General features: G+C 36.0%; 3 protein-coding genes across 3 annotated transcripts; 2 read left to right on the forward strand and 1 right to left on the reverse strand.

Moving 5' to 3' along the window:
• Positions 1–33: 33 nt before the first annotated feature.
• LOC109050635 (apoptosis-enhancing nuclease-like) lies at positions 34–2,685 on the forward strand. Its single transcript, XM_042715384.1, has 4 exons — positions 34–264; positions 668–1,335; positions 1,737–1,937; positions 2,057–2,685. The coding sequence occupies exons 2-4, from the start codon at positions 691–693 to the stop codon at positions 2,240–2,242; spliced, it is 1,032 nt and encodes a 343-aa protein (XP_042571318.1). The 5' UTR covers positions 34–264; positions 668–690; the 3' UTR covers positions 2,243–2,685.
• A 5,313-nt stretch (positions 2,686–7,998) lies between these two features.
• Positions 7,999–11,954, forward strand: LOC109050634 (retinaldehyde-binding protein 1-like). Its single transcript, XM_042715385.1, has 8 exons — positions 7,999–8,080; positions 8,528–8,564; positions 9,009–9,137; positions 9,473–9,677; positions 9,763–9,941; positions 10,157–10,315; positions 10,954–11,064; positions 11,134–11,954. The coding sequence occupies exons 2-8, from the start codon at positions 8,553–8,555 to the stop codon at positions 11,260–11,262; spliced, it is 924 nt and encodes a 307-aa protein (XP_042571319.1). The 5' UTR covers positions 7,999–8,080; positions 8,528–8,552; the 3' UTR covers positions 11,263–11,954.
• Positions 11,955–12,281: 327 nt separating this feature from the next.
• Positions 12,282–18,677, reverse strand: LOC109050905 (monoacylglycerol lipase ABHD2-like). Its single transcript, XM_042715389.1, has 11 exons — positions 18,520–18,677; positions 18,151–18,268; positions 17,432–17,664; positions 17,066–17,241; positions 16,629–16,796; positions 15,975–16,158; positions 15,783–15,875; positions 14,914–15,015; positions 14,760–14,829; positions 14,579–14,663; positions 12,282–13,271 (listed from the first exon to the last, which is right to left on the reverse strand). Exons 3-11 carry the CDS (start codon positions 17,641–17,643, stop codon positions 13,105–13,107), a joined length of 1,257 nt encoding a protein of 418 aa, XP_042571323.1. The 5' UTR covers positions 17,644–17,664; positions 18,151–18,268; positions 18,520–18,677; the 3' UTR covers positions 12,282–13,104.
• Positions 18,678–20,582: the final 1,905 nt, after the last annotated feature.

Below are 20,582 nucleotides of genomic sequence, written 5' to 3' on the forward strand. Positions count from 1 at the left end.
CGTTTTTCCCGCGTCAAATCGCGGGATCACTGTTGCCGCGGGTTGTTTTTCATGTCCGCGGGTTGAAGCCACACCAATAACGAGATATTTAGCACCTGAGATGCTAATTTCACCGGGGAGCCCCGCCAAAAAAATGTGTATTTTAGCCCCCGGAACGCGATTTTTAACGGGCTCGTTTTGAGCAGCAATTGGGCGGGTTTTGTTTTGAAAACCTGGCAACCCTGGTTCTCATAGTCCTGCTTCTCACCGGATCCACGTGTACGTGTAAGTGCTATTGTGTAAAATTATCAAAGTATAACAACGCTAATAAGTGTTTTTGTTTTAATGTTTTTACAGTGTAACATTATTTAGGGTTTGTATTGTTATTAAACGTGAAACGCGACAGATTACGTTATTGTTTCATTGCTAAATGCTTGGTAGTACTAGCTATACTGAATTGATCACGATAACAACTTAAACCTAGAGCAATAAATAATGGCCAGTTTCAGACCATCTCCTTTCCTTAGATGGAGTATGTAGTCAAATATAGAGTTAATGTTGTTTATGTATATTAACTTAGTAGCAAGCTAATTGTTTCATATTGCATCTTGGGTATTATTCGTCACTATAAGGACACGGATACTGTAACTTGATGTTTGATTGACAGAAGTATCATCTTTTTTGACAGATGTAAAACTATGTGGTGACACAATGTCTGCTTCACCTTGGAGATACTCCCCCAGCAATGGTGTGGACCAAAATATCTTAACTATCAACAACGAAGAAACAAACACCATTTCTCATCAAGCTAAAAGACGAAGGAAAAAGAATAAACTGAAAAAATCCACAACTGAATTCCATGAAGTGTCATTTGAACAAAAAAGAGCAAAGAAAAGAAAGTCAGTTGAGCTTCTAGAAAACAAGACGGAGTGTGCTAAACATGGGGATGTTTTGGATTCTGTGTCTGAACAGTCAAATCATGTGCAATTTAAAAGGCCAAGAATAACCTCTCATACACTGGCTGGTGAAGCTGAGTCTGCAGTATCGCTCAGTGACAGCTGGGAGGTGGACAGTGGCTTTTCTGAATCCAGCCCTCCCACTAGTGGCAGGAGTTCTCCATGTGTGGGAATAGACCACTCTAGGCTTGTAGCTATGGACTGTGAAATGGTCGGGACTGGACCTGGCGGCAAGTGTAGTGAAGTGGCACGCTGTAGTATAGTAAATTATAATGGTAGTGTTGTGTATGATAAATATATTTTACCTCGGCATCCAGTCACAGACTACCGCACAAGATGGAGTGGCATTATGAAACATCATTTACAACACGCAGTGGCTTTTGAGGATGCTCAGAACGAGGTGAGGCGGCACTATACGTGTGGATTTATCTGCTCTGCTTTAATTTCATATTGTGTAGCAGTTTTGAACAATAAGGGATTTTTTCCTCTGCTCGCACAATAAAGCCAGTAGAACAGATGTTTTAATAAAAAATTGTTTTTTACATATTTTATTTATTTATTTTTTTTCACAAAATATATGTATGTATTTTTTTTAACCTGAATTTTTTTAATATTGATTTATATAAATGAAATAATAAAGAATAGTAATTTAAAAAAAATCTGTGTGTGTGTGGAAATAAGTAATTACAATTTTTGTAAATGTTGATATCCCCATTGTTGAGCTCTGCTTATAAATGGCTACTGTATTACATAGAATAGAATATTGCTGAAATATGTGCTTTTTGTCTTTTTTTTTTTTAGATTGTTGACATCCTCACAGGGAAGATTATTGTTGGCCATGCCTTATTTAATGACTTCTTGGTTCTTGACATCTCCGTCCCACCACATATGATTAGAGATACCTGTTCCTGCAGGGTGCTGCAGGAGTTGTATAATGCCTCCATTAGATGCAACATCTCTTTAAAGAAACTGTCTGGGAAACTTCTCAATAAGACCATACAGGTAAGACTGTGGAGCAGAACAGGTCATTTCATGAGATAAAGTTGGAACATCCAGCTTAGTGTATATACGGTTTCTTTTTACCTGCTCCTTGATGTTTACATACTGGATATTTCTTTTAGTCTGGTAGAATGGGTCACTGCTCTGTAGAGGATGCTCGTGCTGCTATGGACCTGTACAAGCTGGTAGAGGACCAGTGGGAAAAGGACATCCTGTCCCGGGACCATACTTCAAACTCCAGCAACTCCCTCGAGCACTACATGCAGGACCAGTACTGGCCAGAAAGCATAATGGACTGCAGCCCGTAAGACCAAGAGTTAGGATAACCTCAGTGCTGGGAACCATTAATGTTATGTAAACCTCAAACTTGTTTAAACATGTTAACAGTCAAGAAGGAAATACATGGAAATGTTGTAGAACTTTAACTAGCACTTTGTTGGACTTGAAAAATTTATTTAAATAACTTGAACTTTGACTCTGTAAAAGCTGATAATGTTTATTAAGGGATTTTAAATATTAAAGCTAATAACAGGTTTCTGAATTTACACTGACTGTATTTTAGGGAATAACTCCACATTGTGAGTTTTCATTTGTATGATCAATGTTATTAAGGTCTAATGTGATGCATTATGCTGCTAATTAGCACTATATTGTCATACTGACAGTGCTGTTCATCCAAAAAGTACTGTCACATGAAAAGTTCAAATAGAAAATTTTAAAATAAAGATTATGGGGAAAACAGTTCTCAATTAATTCATGCCATTTCTCTCACTGTATGTTCACAATAGCAAAATTTCTACAAAAGGAAGTCATTTTCAAACCAAGCAGTAAATTTGAGTGACCAATTTTAACACGAGCAAAATCTAAGTGAAAACTTTTTTTGCCCTCATGAAAAATTCCTGATACTGTTGTAATGACTGGACTTAACCAAGAAAATTCACTGAACAAGAGTAAATGTGACTGCACCTTAAAGGGATAGTTCACATCAAAATGAAAATTGTCATAATTTACTAACATTCATGTTGTTCAAAACCTGTATGATATTTTTTAAAATTTATTTATTTATTTTTGCATAATATGGAAAAAAAATACTATTGAAGTCAGTGGCTACTGTCAACTGTTTGGTTAACAACATTCTTCAAAAATATCTTCTGTTTTGCGCAACAGAAGGAAGAATAGCTAAAACTACAACTTCACATAAATGATCAGTAAATACATTTTGGTCCAACCCATGTTAAGCCTCTCTTGACTCCGATGGCCTTTTTGAAACCGCATAGACTTTTTTCTTTTTTTTTTTCTCGTACAATAGTTGTATTGTCAAGGTGTACATTTCAAAACTTTGAATATAGTATTTTTGGTTTTTAATAAGTCTGTAAAGACTATGGTGTGATGTGAGCTCTAACTTGGCAGCACATGACGGGCTGGATTGAAATTGTGATATAATGGGTTGCCTTATAAATTGTCCTATAAATGTTGAAACAATATACCTGCATAATAACGAATCATCAAATGTATTGTCTGTCAACTATGCTTTTACCCAATAGATGTAAAATAAGCGCTGAGCAGCTCTGGTAGCACAGAGACAACCATTGTGCTGCAATCATTGCTTTAGTAATACAGACCTGCACATTCAAATGCTAAATCCTGCTTTACAGGATTATAGCCACCCCACCGATCAAAGTATCAGTGAGAAACTTTGCAGTTACGTTTGAGGGTGGATGATGATAATTCTGGCTGCAAACCACTGACTGCTTACAACTAAAATTGAATTTGAGTATTTGATTTACATTTAGCAGACACTTTTATCCAAAGCGACTTACAAATTAGGACAATACAATCAGTCAAAACTAAAAAAAGAGCAATGACAAGTCTCGGTTAGCCTAACACAGTACATGTAGCAAGGTGTATATATATATATATATAGTATATATATATATATATATATATATATATATATATATATGTATGTATGTATATATATATATATATATATATATATATATATATATATATATATGTATGTATATGTATATGTATATATAGTATATATATATGTATATATATATGCATATATATATATATATATATATATATATATATATATATTATGTATATACAAATGTATATATATATGTGTGTATATATATATATGTGTATATATATATATATATATATATATGTGTGTATATATGTATATATGTATATATGTATATATATATATATATATATACAGGTATATACATATACACACACACAAAGAAAAACAAGTAGAATAGAAAAAATAGAAAGCTAGTGTTTTTTTGTTTTGTTTTGATTTGTTTATTTTTTAAATAAAAAAGATAAATAGAATTAAAATAGAGTAGAATTAAGGTAGAATTAAAATTTAATAGAAAGTGCTAGATTTAGAGAGTCAAATAAAGATGGAACAGATTTTAGTCGTTTCTTGAAGATGGCTAAGGACTCAGCTGCTCGGATTGAGTTGTGCAGGTCATTCCACCAGGAGGGAACAGTTAATGAAAAAGTCAGTGAAAGTGATTTTGTGCCTCTTTGAGATGGCACAATAATACGCATTCACTTACAGAATGGAAGCTTCTAGAGGGCACATAACTCTGAAGTAATGAATTTAGGTTAATGGGTGCAGAGCCAGTGGTGGTTTTGTAGGAAAACATTAATGCCTTGAATTTAATGCGAGCAGCTACTGGTAGCCAGTGCAAATTTATGAACAGAGGTTTGACATGCGTTCTTTTCAGCTCATTAAAGATTAATCTTGCAGTGGCAATTTGGATAAATTGTAGAGGTTTGATAGAAGTGGCTGGAAGACCTGCCAAGAGAGCATTGCAATAGTCCAGCCTGGACAGAACAAGAGCTTGAACAAGGAGTTGCGTTGCATGTTCTGAAAGAAAGGGCCCGATCTTCCCAATGTTGTATAAAGCAAATCTGCAGGACCGAGCAGTTTTAGCAATGTGGTCTGAGAAATCTTCTCAGCTTTCTAGCTGTTTTTGAAGGAGTTATGGTTGAAGAGCCTAAATGGATGGTGAAATTTTGATAAAGTGATGGGTTTGTTGAAACCACAAGCAGTTCTGTTTTAGCCAGGTTGAGCTGAAGGTGATGGTCCGTCATCCAACAAGAAATGTCTGTTAGACATGGGGAGATGCGAGTAGCTATTGTCAGATCATCAAGATGGAATGAGAGGTAGAGTTGAGTGTCATCAGCATAGCAGTGATATGAAAAGCCATGTTTCTGAATAACAGAACCTAGTGATGCCATGTAGATAGAGAAGAGAAGTGGTCCAAGAACTGAGCCCTGAGGCACCCCAGTAGCTAGATGTTGCGACTTAGACACCTCACCTCTCCAAGATGTCTTGAAGGACCTATCTGAGAGGTAAGACTCAAACCACTGACGTGCAGTTCCTGAGATGCCATTTTCCAATAGGGTTGACAGGAGAATCTGGTGGTTCACCGTTTCAAAAGCAGCAGACAGATCCAGCAAAATAAGCATAGAAGATTTGGAAGCCAGTCTTAGGGCTTAGGGCTTAAACAACTGAAAGCAAGGCAGTCCCGGTCGAATGTCTACTTCTGAAGCCAGACTGGTTGCTGTCCAGGAGGTTGTTCTGTGTGAGAAAGACAGAGACTTGGTTGAACACAACTCATTCAAGTGTTTTTGCAATGAAAGGTAGAAGGGAAACTAGTCTGTAGTTCTCTAAAAGAGTTGGGTTAAGAGTGGGTTTCTTAAGAAGTGGGGTTATACGAGCCTGTTTAAATGTTGAGGGAAAAACACCAGTATGAAGGGATGTGTTAACGATGTGAGTGAGTGCAGGTACAACGGCAGGAGATATGGCTTGAAGGAGATGAGATGGAATAGGATAAAGTGGACAAGTAGTAGGATAATTGGAAAGGATGAGTTTAGACACTTCTGCCTCAAAGAGTGGAGAGAAGGATAAAAACAAGTGTATGATTGCTGGTAAGATGTGTTTGACAACAAAATAAGCAATTTGCCTAACTCTCGCATTTTTTTTTTTATTTTTAATGCCTTGTTTGTGCTGTTTGAGATGATAGGTGGGAGGGGAGGAGGAGGACAAAGGAGGGAAGAAGAGAATTCGGTCAATTGTTAATTTTGTTGTGATAGTATGTCCTTTTAGCAATGGAGGCATTAATAGAGAATGAAAATCGATATAGATTAAGGTCAGTAGGATTTTGTGATTTGCACCATACTCTTTCTGCAGCTCTGAGCTTAGAATGATGCTCGTGGAGAACATCAGATAGCCAAAGGACAGAAGAGGTGGTACAAGCTGGCCTGGAAGACAAGGGGCAGACAGTATCTAAATAGACCTAAGAGTGGAGCAGAAAGTATCAGTAGCACTGTTAACATCAAGAGATGATAACTGTTCAGGGAAAGAAGGAAAGATGAAACCATAGCAAATAGCCAGGAGAGTGAGAGTGATCGTAGGTTACGTAAAAAAGTGACATGACAGTGATTTGAGCTCTTTGTGATATATGTATATGGCCCAAACTCACTATCCATCCTCTTCAGTAGGGGTTTCCAAAACTTTTTGATGCCAAGAAAGAATCCTCAAATATGATTATAACCTGGCTTGGGACCCTCATCCCAAAATATAAAGTTATACCCTACAATGAATAAAAGACAAGATGGAAGTACACATTTGCAAATTTGCGTTAATGTGATCATTGAAATAAAGTTATTAAAGTATTATATGGGAACTAGTTAGCTTGCATTTTCATATTTTTAGCAGACTGTATTTTTATCTAGACACATTTAGAATATTGTTAAATGTATAAACTTTATTGGAAATATTTTCAGTTCAATTTCAAAATTCATTATTTATTTGTATAATTTTTTTAACAATAGAATATTCTTAAAATGCAGTTTTACAGAGAATGCAATCTAGAAATATTCGACAAAAGCTTCAACAAACTATTCTTCAAAGTTTTATGGCGCAAGAAAGGAGAGATGAAGACTGGAATTTTTTTCTCAAAGCCATATGCAATATGTTTTTATTTCTAAATGTCAACATCTGTGAATATTAACTGTTTTGTTATATAAATGGACCACGAATGATTCGCACGAAGATAGACGTATTTAGGTAGAATGGGGGCGCATTCCCTTCAAAAACAAAGGTAATCCACTGCGTCTTCAGCTGCTCAGATGTTGGGAGTAAATGATGACTGCTATGTTCATTATTACATCCAACAACAGAACACCTCAATCGCTTAGGAGTCATTCTTGTCTACATCTGCTCCGGCGGTGAAACAATGGTGGACTGATGACAGCTAGACTCAGGGGGGGTCTAAGGTAAAGTTCCAGGCTGTGCTGAAACGCTACTGTCAATCAAACTATCGTGGGAGGGGCCTGTATGTGTGATGTAAAAGGGGTAAAGATTTTAGTAGATTAAAAAAAACACCAGGTGGATCTTAATCATTATAGGGTGGTTGTGCCAACACACATTTCAGTTCAAAAAACTTGTAAAAGTGCATGTAGCGGCCGACGACCCCTTTAAGGCCTACCTTGTACATATTCAAAAATTATGTTTAAAAATTGTATTTCTGATTATATGTTTATATTGTGGATTTTTTTTAAGGTTTTATGTTTTTGATTTGATGTTTTTTTTTATGTTTTTTAATTATTTTCTGATTCTAATAAAAATGCCTAAATATATATTTAGGTATGTGTATACGGCTTTGTGTTCAAGGTCTATTTCCAGACATTGTTCACGTTGCCGGCACATAGTTTTCACTGGTGTTGGAATCCAGTCAAATCATACTGGTCAGTGGATTGCTAACCCCCCCTCAGATTTAACCTCTAATAACTGTTAATATGTCTGACACACTCTTTCCCATCCACTCCCTATTTTATTAATTTATTTATTTTTAATCACACAATGTGTTTGGGGTCAGGGAAGGTTCCTCTTGATTAAAATCTGAGAGTCATGATGCTATTGGCTGCAGGCTATTGGTCAATGTTCTCTTTGCTCCTTTTCTCAATGTTTTTCACTGATTAACATCAAATCTGCTCTGTATAATCCCATATGACGTTGTTAATCCATCACAGGTCACACTACAAATTATTGGAGCCTGCTGTTCCGCACCTCACTCAGTTCTGTTGGCTTGAGCAACACTGCATTGTGTCAGGTAAGTGTCGTTTCTTAGGATAGAGCATGGGATTGATTTATCATTTAGAATGCAAGTTGCTCATGTTTGGGAATCTTTTAAAATATTGATGATGATGAGTATTCTTCTCTATTATTTACTAAATGTTAGTGGTTGTATTGACTATTGAGGTAGTGTGACTTGGTGTAGTCTGGGACATTTTTTTTTTCACTTTCAACTTTTACAATTGATGCAGTTTTCACCTCAGAATTTCAGATCAACGGAGACTATCACATAACAACCCTGCTGAAATGCTTGTGATATAGCCAGAAATGTCCCAATTGTAATATGTAATGATAACAAGTTTTACCAAGTCACTCAGCTTGTTTAATTTCTCATGGTTAAAAACCATTATGTCTTAATGTCATAAAAATACTCTTTGTTGGAGAGGAAGCATTTTCCTTGTGATCAATATCTCTCTCTCCACAGAAAGTTGCACTGAGCATCTGAAGCAATGGCTGTTGTTGTAAGTAATTTTTTTGTCTTTATAAGCTGTAAAACCACATTCAGTGTTGCATTTGCTTACTGACCAAAATATATTATCAGAATGAAAGAGAAATTTTACAAGTGCAAAATTAGCAAAACACAGTGTTGCCCACTTATGTGAAGTCTTAAGACCCTGTTATGTCACACAACATGTGATTTCGCTCAGGTTCCTCCAAACCATCACTCATTTCGTGAACAAATGTTTTAAGAACAAGGTGGTTCTTAGTGTTTAGGGATAGAGCTACAAACATTAGCAGCTTATCTCCAATCTCAGGCCAGGTTTACTAGGCTTTACGCAATTCATGTGAGTGAGCTTAGCACTGGCCCACACTAGCGTCCATTGATTAGGGTTACTAAACTAAATTGTTTGCTTAAACTCAGGATTAGGATGTTTTCATAAGTCTTTCTTCATAACTTTTAATAGAGTGGAACATTCCGGATGGTGTCCGAGGAGGAGCAGGCCCTCAGGGCTAAGCTGGAGCACCTCACGGTCAAAGATCACGGGCCGGTGTTCGGACCTTGCGCCCAAATACCTGACCACACGGTGCAGAAGGTGTGAGGTGTTTAGAAAGTACAAAATATACACAATTAGACTGAACACAGCACATAGCTAAATATAAATGTTCTATAGCTAACTCACTATAGTGCTGTTTGCTAAATTTCTACACAAAACACCCTAATAACTAACCAAACACCCTAGTAACAACCTAGCAACTATATAGCATCACAGTGGCAAGTTTGGCACAAGATTTTGTTGAGAAAATTAAAAAAAATCCAGTTAATGTTAGACAATAGCATCTGCTATCAAGTAACCATGATTCACTACACATTCTGACTCACAAAAACTTTTGCTTTTTATGAATATTTTAACTTGTGATGTCATTGTAGGCTAAAGATGAGCTAAATGAGACGGATGAGAAGCGAGTGTCAGCTGTAAAGGAGCTCAGAGGTATTATAAAAGAGAAGGCGGATTCTGGAGACAGCCTTGCTAAAGGTGTACAGGACACTTTTGGGGACAACCCCGACAGTGTGCTGGTGAGGTTCATCCGTGCTAGGAAATATGAAGTAAACAGGGCCTATGAACTCATGAAGGGTAAATAGTTTTGCCAAAGAGTTTTTATTTATACATTTGATGCCACTGGAATGCTTCTCACCCTGAGATGTTACGTGCGCTTCAGGTTATGTGCGCTTCAGACGGGATTACCCTGAACTCTTTGAAAACCTGACCCCAGAAGCTGTCCGCAGCACCATTGAGGCCGGTTACCCAGGGATCCTGTCCAGCAGAGATAAATACGGCCGTGTGGTGCTGCTCTTCAACATTGAGAACTGGGATTATGAGGAAATCACTTTTGATGAGGTGATTATTATTTTTTTTTTTTTCAATGATGAGTGAGTGAGTGAAGTGACGTGTGGCATTTTTTATTGTATTATTAAATAAATATATACAATACCGTTCAAAAATTTGGAGGTCGGTAAGATTTTTTAGTAGAAAATACTTGTATTCAGCATTCAAAGATGCATTAAAAAATAACTTAAAGTCTGTTACATGTATTGATATTGTGTTTGTTCCAGATCCTCAGAGCCTATTGTGTGATCCTAGAGAAGCTTCTGGAAAATGAAGAGACTCAAATCAACGGGTTTTGCATCATTGAAAACTTTAAGGGTTTCACCATGCAGCAGGCCTCTGGCATCAAGCCCACGGAGCTGAAGAAAATGGTGGACATGTTGCAGGTGACGTATAGACTTTTATCTTTTAGAAAAATGGCTCTCTGTATTAGTTCTTAAAGGTGCATTCAGTAATACTTACCTACAAAGAAAGTTTTATCACAAAGAAATGAATATGAAATGAATTAATCATGACTAACTGCTAATAGTTATGGAAGCCAAATTAAAAAAAAATAAAAAATAAAACAAGGTAATTGCGACTTTTTCATTGCGAGAGTTCATATCTCATAATTCTGAATTTATAACTCGCAATTTTTACTTTTAGTCAGAATTGCAAGATATGAACTCGAAATTCTGAGAAAAAAAGTCTGAATTGTGAGATAAAAAGTCGCAATTGCCTTGTTTTATTTTTTATTCAGTGGCGGAAACGGGCTTCCGTAAATAGTGCATTTCTACTGTGAAAGCAGTAACTGAAAATTATTTGCTTTTATATGTAATGCTACAACCACACCACTAAATGTCAGTTTAAGTCCAAGATGACAGTAAAACATAACCGAGTGAAACGTACACACTTTTTGCATTTAGACCATAATCTAACCATTAGTTAGTTGGCGTATCAATCTTCATAGTCTATAAATGTATTAATAACACATAAATGTCCATCTTTCCACATCTTAATTGTTGCTGCTTCTTGTGTATGGCAGGATTCTTTCCCTGCGCGTTTCAAAGCAGTGCACTTTATCCACCAGCCCTGGTACTTCACCACCACCTACAATGTGGTCAAACCCCTGATGAAGAGCAAACTGTTGGAAAGGGTAAATTGTGTTTATTGCAAAGAATATTCCTGATGGATGAGAAAGTGATTTTGACTTTCTGTCTTTGAAGTGTTTGTCCACGGTGATGAGTTGGAGAACTACTTCAAGGAGTTTGATGAGGAAATCCTGCCTTCAGAGTTCAATGGGAAAGGCCCCAAATATGACGGAAAGGCCACAGCAACACAACTCTTTGACTAAGCACTTTTTATTTGTCGCCGTAAAAGCACGCGACTGTGTGTTATTTTAGTTGTATTGTATTACAGAATGATCGAATGTGTTTTTGTTTTTCTGAGAGTGAACCCAGCAGCATAGAGGCTTTCCCATACCAAACCGCCAGCCTCACTGGAAAAGTCTCAAGATGTCATTGAAAAGGAATGAAACAGATACAATCAGTGAATTTAAATTATCTGTGACTACTGGAGTGCTTGACATTCCTTACTAATCATGGGCAGGCCCCCATTTTCAGATTTACCCCAAATTATAGATATTCTTTTGGAACAGATGACAGAGTCCAGACATTTCTGTTGTTTCTCTTGTTAAGTGAGAATGGAAAAATACTCAACCCAGGCAATGTTTAAAACATAATTATAAAAATATATGATGTATTGAATGGATAACTTTCTATAGAAAGTTAAAGTGAGTACATAAATTTTCATTATAACAATAACTGTTTTACTAATGCACACTTAAAATTACAACTTTACTACATTGTCATGTATTTCCTGTAAAACAACACAAATAAAAAGCTTTTGGAATGTCAAACATTCAAAACAGTGCTACAACTATTTATTTCTAGAAAATAATCTGCACAAATAATGGCAATTTCCACAAATTGTGTATAAAAAATATATTTAAAAAAAAAAAAAATAAACTTTAGACAAAATTGATCATCAGCCTCAGGAGGTCAAACTAAATAATAAGTGATGATTTCTTTTCTGTTAATTTTATATGGTGTTTGCAAAAAAAAAAGAAAAGTACATTAAAATAAGCAACAAAAAAAGAGATATTTTAAAATAATAATTCATATAAACTGAAATAATAAAAGTAGTCAGAATACTAAAATAAAAATAAACATGTTAGGAATAGATATTATCTGATACCAGTTGTTATATACTGTCAAGAAATTAAAGATTTTAACTGGTTATTATTAAATGACAATTCAAGAAATGAAATGAAAAAGCTAAACCACTTCCAGAGTGCAATAAAATACTATGTCATTGTTCTTTGGTTTAATGTTACATTTAAAGGAATTACTTTGACATGTTTATTTATAGTGGTCTAATATAACAACAGAGAATGATAGCAGGAGCCACAGAGAGAAAGAGAGTTTTAAAAGACGCCAATAAATCAGAGACAGACAGACAAAAGAGTATTGCTATAACTGTTTGTGCTCCCAACTACAGGAAACTGTTTATTAAATACATTTACTGAAAATAAGTGCGCCACTGAAGCAGTGATAAAATGATGCAATTAAAAGTACCATGTTAGAGTCAAGTGTCAATAAAACATAAGGCAACCTAACAGACTGTTCAAAAGAAAATGAGGACCATTTCAATGCAAGTGCAAACTTTCAAATTATATCAAACTTTCATTACTAAATATTAACAATTTCTAAACTAATCAAAATTTTAACATCTCACAAAGGTGATTTGATGAGTTATTATTTGAGATACGCTGACTTCACAGTGTAGAAAAATCTATTCAAATGACAGCCGGTGAACTCTGGGTTAGTTATTTGTCTTAACCTCTTTACCATCTCCTTTTGCCAGATATGTTTTTCCACAAATAACTTTTTCAAAAACATTTTACGAATCCCTCTGCACAGTTTGTCAGGCTTTGAAGCGATACACCATTGACATCTGACGCAACTTACGGTAAGCATAATTTATTACCGTATGTGCTTTCTCTCGAATTCCTGCTTGAAGGTCAGAGCAAACTCTAGTGAGTCAGACTTTCAGAAACCATCATCCAACCTCAACTCAGAGCAAACGAGAACACCATAAAGTGTTATGCTTAGTGTTGCACAATGCATTATTTTTCCTACTGGCATTGTGGCCTGTGTTTCTCCCACTGGCAGATAGCGTTGGCATAACTGACGATGACTTTGTCCATCCAGGAAAGAGGTTGAGGAAAGAGAACAGCGCCTTCAAAGAAGCCGAGATGACCCCCATGTAGTGTCAGTGCAAAGATGACATTTTGTTTCTTTTCTGTGGAGAAACAATACAGATTTTTTTTATAGCCATTCAGATTTACTTAAAAGAACCAACTCATAAGAGTCATTATGATAGGAATTGGACTTGCTGCACTGTATGTTTTCACTACAAAGAACTGACTCAGTCATTCATTCAGGAGTCCAACTACACTGGTCGTTAAGTTTTTGATTCAATAAAAAGAACTGACTCATGAAAGTCATTCTTTTAGAAACTGGACAATATGCATATGATCATGAATCTGAGAACAGTCATTACACAATATGCTTCTGATTTAGTAAAGAAGTGCCACGAGTGAAGTGAAGAAGAGTCATTTGTTTGGGAATTAGACTGTACTGTTTGTGCATTATGCCTTTGATTCACTAAAAATTAAGTGACTCATGAGAGGCATTCGTTCAGAAATCAGACTACATCAGACTTGGTTGTGCAAGATTGTTTTGATTCACTAAAAAGAACTGATTCATGAGAGGCATTTGTAAAGGAATCAAACTACACTGGTTGAGTAATATTCTTTTGATTCACTAAAAAGAAGCGGTTCATGAGAGACATTCATTTGAGAATCGGACTTCACATCTTGTGCTGCTCTTTTTCACTGTAGATTAAGATTGTGGTGCTACTGTAGTGCAGGAAATTTTGTCAAGAGTGTTTTAAAATAGTATTCAGTTCACATCGTCCTGTTTTATTTTGAACTGAACCAGAATGAGAATCAGTTTTCAATCCTATTATAAATGCACCTTATTATTATTATTATAAATCAACAGCATTAAATATCAATTACACATATACTCAGAATGCTCAATAATCCATCCAAATTGATATACGAGGCTACAAAGACTTCTGTTGTGGCCTCTTTAAAAATGCATCAACTTTAAAGTTCTGCTGAAGCTCAAGGGAAGGAGCTGGAGATCAGGTGACCCATATTTCCTCAGTTCAAAGCAGTTAATAGAGGTTCGCTGTTGGATCTTTCACCTGAGGCTGAAGGAAGAAGCTGACGGCAGTAATCTGATAAATAATCACAGAGGGACGGATCAGATGGCCCTGAAAAATTCAGCACAGGTGTCCAATGCAGGATCTTAGACACACAGCAATGCTGAGAGTCTTAATGGGCGCCTAAAAGCACTATTAGGCCATACATGTCGACGACGAGCGCCCTTTTTTTACACTCCTTTGGTCTGTCTTGTATGTTTAATGGCTTCTTTTTTGCCTGTTAAAAGCTACTTGACACATCCATTAACTCGTTCCAGTAAAGATGGATAAAAATGGAAAGTATTAGATAGAATAGTAAAAATCGAATATATAAATACCTGCTAGTGTGCGAGGTATCGTCAGCAGTGACTGGTGGACTAATGGATCATCTGAAGTGTTCATCAGGAGGAGAGGAACACTGATCTGATATTAGAGACATATAAGATTATGGTTATCAAAAAAAAAAACTGTCAAAACAATATGACTTTCAACAAACTGGCTTTCAACAATATTACTTACATTGTGAATATAATGCACACAGCTTTCCTTCTCATAGTACTCCTTTATGGAGCTGTGTCCATGAAACTTCCTAAAAGAGACATACATTTCGAAAAGAATCATTATGGGAACTTAAGATGCAGTCAGAATTGTCTCATAAAAGCTTTTAAAGTACCTCATAATGTTGTCATCAATCTGCATGAGTGAAGTGGCCATAAACAGCCGGCTGAGGTCGGCGGGCTCCATTTTGCTAGAGCTCATACCAAATAAACTTGCCCTACAGGATAGATTTACTTGACTCAGTTTCACATGGTCAGTAAATATAGGATATATAAGGATTAGGGATGTCACAATTCTAAATATAATACTGAACCATTCTGTATGACACACACGGTTCAATACACAATTGTGAATTGCAGTTTTGCATTTAAATAATTTCCGTGAATTCTATTTCTCTCTGAATCAGCTCTGTTTGTGTGCCAGTGAGTCTGCGCGATGAAATGACCATGGTTTTACTCCACAACATCAGTGGAGTGTTTAAAAGAACTTCCTTTTGTGATCTGATGTGGCTTCACAAAATGACAGCATGAGGTAGAATACTTAATAAATAAAATAAATAAATATTTAAATATACTTGTGGCTTCCGGTATGAATTAAACAGACATTACATGTGTCTATAACGCTCAATAATGGCCAATTCTGAGTAAAAACAGGAAAAATAATACTTCACTCAAAAGAAATTTGAAGTAGACATATGATAGTCCATGTTTTTCTCTAGTGTGTTGGGAATTTTTTTTTGTTAATTTGTTTTAAAAATCGCATTTGAAACTGCAAATCGCAAAAAAAAAAAAAAGCAGCCTGATGTGCCAAGCCATCAGAACCTAACCGAAAACCGGGGTTAAATAAATGAGGTATAACTGTATTGTTGCATCGCTAATAGGGATATAAAAAAATTGGTTGCCACTGGTTGTCAAACATACAGTTTAGTGGATGCCCTGACTGACCAACTACAATCAGATATGTCACAAAAATAAAGATACTTACCTGTGAGATAGAATGATTTTTTTCATGTTGTCCGCCATGAGGAAGTTGTACAGCCTCCTACACTGATCCCACTGTAGAAATGTCTCCTGAGCCCTAAAGACAAGCAATTAAAACAGAAAACCAAGTAGTCAAAAATCACATAAATTAGTTGTAATTTTACATTAAGTGCATAAGTTAAAAATACTTTCTCACCTCAGAGCACTATATCCCTGGCAGACGCTGACGCAGCACAACACTCGCTCCTGATTGGCTGGATTCTCACCCAGGTACTTGCAGGCAATGTTCCCTCCCAGACTGAAGCCCACCACAATGAGCTGAGTTTGTGGGAATGTGTGTTTAATGTAGCCCACCATGGCTGAAAACTCCCAGGTACAACCTTTAACACAGTGTTACATAAACCATAAACAATCATAATAGAAATTAGCATTCAGTGATTCCTGTACATTTTCTATATTAATATAACATAAGTTTATTTAAATTACATTAAAATAATTAAATTAAATAATTAGAAATTCTAAAGAATATATATGTCACACACACACACACACATATATAAATAGTATATTAAATACTATATTAAACAAGTATAAAAAATTATTTATCATTTATAATTATAATTCTGTGTTACAATTCTAAAGAATCTAAGTGTGTGTATGTGTGTCTGTGTGTATGCACCTAGTATTCCCTACATTATGGGGACCAAATATGTATATATATGTATGTATATATATTATGTTTAACAAAAAACTCATCTTATTATAAAGAAACTGTAACCAGCTTTCTGGTTGTTAGTCACAAGTATGCTTGTTTCATAACAAACAAGCATGCTTGTCACACGTGGCTTACCGTACGTGAACATCCTCGGAGAAGTCAGCTCGATGTTTGGTAGTGCTCCAAGATGATTGAGAACGGCGCACCTGTAGCCTTGTTTCTGTGAATAATCCACAAAGGTCCGTATATAATGCTTCTCACTATGGTTACCGATCCCAGGACAGATCACCATGGTGATGTCATCTGTGATGAGACAGAGACAGATAAACTCTAGTGAAAGTACGAGCAACACCTTTGCCTCTCCAGAGGAATCGTCTTAATCATCAACACCTTAAGTGGATGAAAATGTCAGGCTGTCAAGGTCTAAAAATGCAAGAATGCATCATAAAAAAAAGATTATTTGTGTTTAATATTTCAGTCTTTTTGAACCATATGATAGCTCTGTGTATATTTTTGGATCAAGATTTCCTTTTTGGGGTCAAATATCCCTTTATTGCAAAACCCAAGCTCACCTTCAGTACTGTGGACGCCTTGTGGCTCAAACAGGTCAAAGGTGGCAGTGGCTCCATCTGACATGGGCAGGAACTTACGCAGGCCACGAGGTTTAGGGGACTTTACCCTTCCCATCTTCCCATAAAGAGCAGTCTGGAGATGTCCACTCTTCCCCCACAACAAGGGAGGGATGTACCTGGATACATTGGCATGTGGCATAATATTTATAAAGTGTGGCTCAAAAGTAGTATCCAAATATTTATTTAACAAAACATTTATTCCTGGATTCTTCTAGTCATTACTGTATTTTGCCATCTAAAAAAGACGCCATGTGGGAGAGGACTGCAAAAGGATAACAAGAAAGCTTTCTAGGCAGCAGCACTCACTCTTTGGTTAGAATGGGGCAAGACTTGAGCAGGTAGCAATTGAGAGGGGTATCTTGACAGGTGATGTCAGGAGCCACTGTGGGACACTTCAGGTTCAGGATCCGCACTATGACATACAGCACCGTGGCTACAGCAGCCAGCTTCATGCCATCAAACATGGCAGGCATCTCAGGGGATATTGTGTGGACGTCTGCCTCCACTTGGGCACTCATGATGGATTAGTCTACTAATGGCTGAGGAAATAATAACAATAATAATAAGGAAAAAGAAAATGTATTAATATTTTAACTTATAATAACTTTTGAAGTGCAAACATGAATATATAAATAAGCAGACTGTAGAATATCACATTACGTTCAGATAAAATGGAATAAGCCTAAGTAAATAAGCATCTCAATATTCATAAAACTGTGTAAAACTTTGCAAATTAATGAATAATGTCAGTGTTGTTGTTTTTTTGTAGAAAATATTAGAAGGATACAAAGATCTTGACACGTGTCTTAAACTAAATAATATTCTTTCTTTTTATAATATCAGACATTAATTGTTGTTCCTCTATATATACACACCTGTGCATGCATGCATATCTAGTAAAATAGAAATTTGCACACAATATAACTTAAATAAAAAATATGCCAAACACATATAAAGATAAGATAAATGACAAATACAAAATAGATAAATATTGCACATAGAATGCTGATAATTTCATACCACACCTTGACCTTTAAAAATTATGTGCTGGGTTACAAAGCAGCTTCCGAATGTCAGTGTTTAGTCCAGCAGAAAAACAGAGGCTCTTCACTGACCCAGATGTCATCATCCAGTCAAAGTAAACTACATCATGCAAGAGTTACAGGCGGTTAATCAGTTTACAGTGACCCTACCATAGAGTTCTGACAAACTTAGAATATTTTTAATACAACTTTTTCAATATAAAGTTGCTGTTTTACGTGCATTTTGCACTGGCTATAAGACAATACAGGACACGTTGAGCAATTTATGCATTTCTTGTACGCTATGATATAATAGAACTATAAAATCGAATTCTTAGCATGCACAATACGCAAAAAGAAACCAATGCATACCTTGGCTTCACAGTCGTGGTTCCTCTGTGCCGCTGCTGTTGACATCTTCACTGTAGCTACTCAAAGAAATCAGACGACTTCAAACAACACGCAGCGTGCCTCGTCATTCACTTTACACCCAGCAACCGGAGCGCGTCTTCATTCGTGTCCTCTGATTGGAGTAGAGTCGCAATGACGTCAGAGTCGGCGCGCCTTCAGTGCCATTGCTATTCAGCTGGTTCCAGCACCAGCACTGTGAGCTAGAATTACAATAGCGTCAACTTCACTGTCATTCAATAGCTGTTACCTGAAGTGAGTAAAAAGTACAAAGAAATAACACTTAAATTTAAGTATGGATACTGTGCTACATTTTTACTGAATGAGAAGTCAAAATATTGGGCCAAAAACATACTTAAGTGAAAGTTAAAAACAAAACAAAAAAAAAAGCTTTCAATATGTAATTGTACTTAAGAAGAAGTTTTATTTTATAGAACCTTTCCACATGCCTAAAGTCACTTAAAGCATTATAAGTTCGCTTACTTAAACGTTTAAAGTAAAAGTAAGCCTTTTTTACTTTCGAACTTTTAACGTGATCAATCTCCTTTGTTTTGCATGTTCCACAGAATAGAATAAAAATATTCACCTAACTAATTGATAGATAGATAAATAATGTTATTCTTTTTAGCATCTTACTGGACATGTTTGTTTACCTATAATTTAATTTTAACTTAGCCTATCTAAATAACGACCTGCTAATGTTATTCCTTCATACTGTACGACTTTACTGCAAGTTGCATTTAAATGCATTTTAACCACCCAGAATTAAAATGCTTAAAATAGAGGGGAAAATCCCACATTGTAAATCTAAATAAATAGCAAATAAATAATTGGAATGGCATAAATAAAGAAGGGAATCAATTGGAATAGCATAAATGATAGATAGATTGATTTAAGTAGGTAGGTAGGTAGGTAGGTAGGTAGGTAGATAGATAGATAGATAGATAGATAGATAGATGATTTGTGGTTGATTTAATAGCCGGCTTCATAAGAACAGTGTGCTGATTGATAATTTCCACAAGATGGCAGGATACAACTGAAAACCACACACCATGTCATATCTGGAGCAAGTTGTTTACAATTTCCATGTATTACAAGTTCTTTCGTCAGAGTGGTATGTTCTCACAGAAATTCTGAGAATTGGAGAAAGCAGATGTAAAAGTGACAACAGCAGTGGACCAACAGTCCAAAAACATCTGGAAGACTCAATATAGCAATTACACGGCAAATTCCAAGTAGGGCCAAATGCACTCTGTGTCTGTAATGCACAGCTGATTTGATCCCCCTCATAAATTATTGTATTATTTCCTGTAAGTGCCATAAATGAAACTCAGTTAGTCACGCTAAATAAGATAGATATTTTGTGAGACAACCAGGATCCTAAATGTCTGATGTTTAAAATCCAGCGCCACGATTTTCCCTCAGGCCGACATCCATTATGTTATTAGAGATTAGTGGCTCCGCTGGAGGAAAATCAACCTCACTTTATATTCAATCAAATCAAGTGAGACTGGCTAAAGTGTCTGTAGAGGAGCATTTAGACACGAGCTCTTAAGGGCCCCAGCAACAGAGCCAAGAGAGACATTAATAAGCTATTTTTCATTATGCATAAAATGAAATCTAGTGGTGCATGAACAATTGGTTTTCTCCTTAAACGTTTTGACTTTGTGAAGTCCTTTCAAATTTGGGGTTAACTAACATACCTTTTCTCTTTCTATATTTCTAATTTACTGGATTCGAGTTTATTCTTCGAGTTCACATTGTCCAGCAACTTGCATTTATTTACACAAGAGCACAAGATACTAAAAGAAAAGCATGATGCGCTAAGATCACCAATTGACCATCACCCACACTTTGCATTGACCCGCATAAATGGATCTTAGAGCAATACACCCACTACCTTTACCTTACAAACAAGTCATGCTTTTGCATGAATACAGCATTTGTTTGTCACAAAAATCCACTTTATCACATTATCAGCATTAAACTGGTCCTAGCTCCTGTTTAAATAAACACTTCTAACAAGC

The sequence above is a fragment of the Cyprinus carpio genome, chromosome A25 (assembly GCF_018340385.1).
Source record: "Cyprinus carpio isolate SPL01 chromosome A25, ASM1834038v1, whole genome shotgun sequence".
In the NCBI taxonomy this organism is placed as follows: Eukaryota; Metazoa; Chordata; class Actinopteri; order Cypriniformes; family Cyprinidae; genus Cyprinus; species Cyprinus carpio.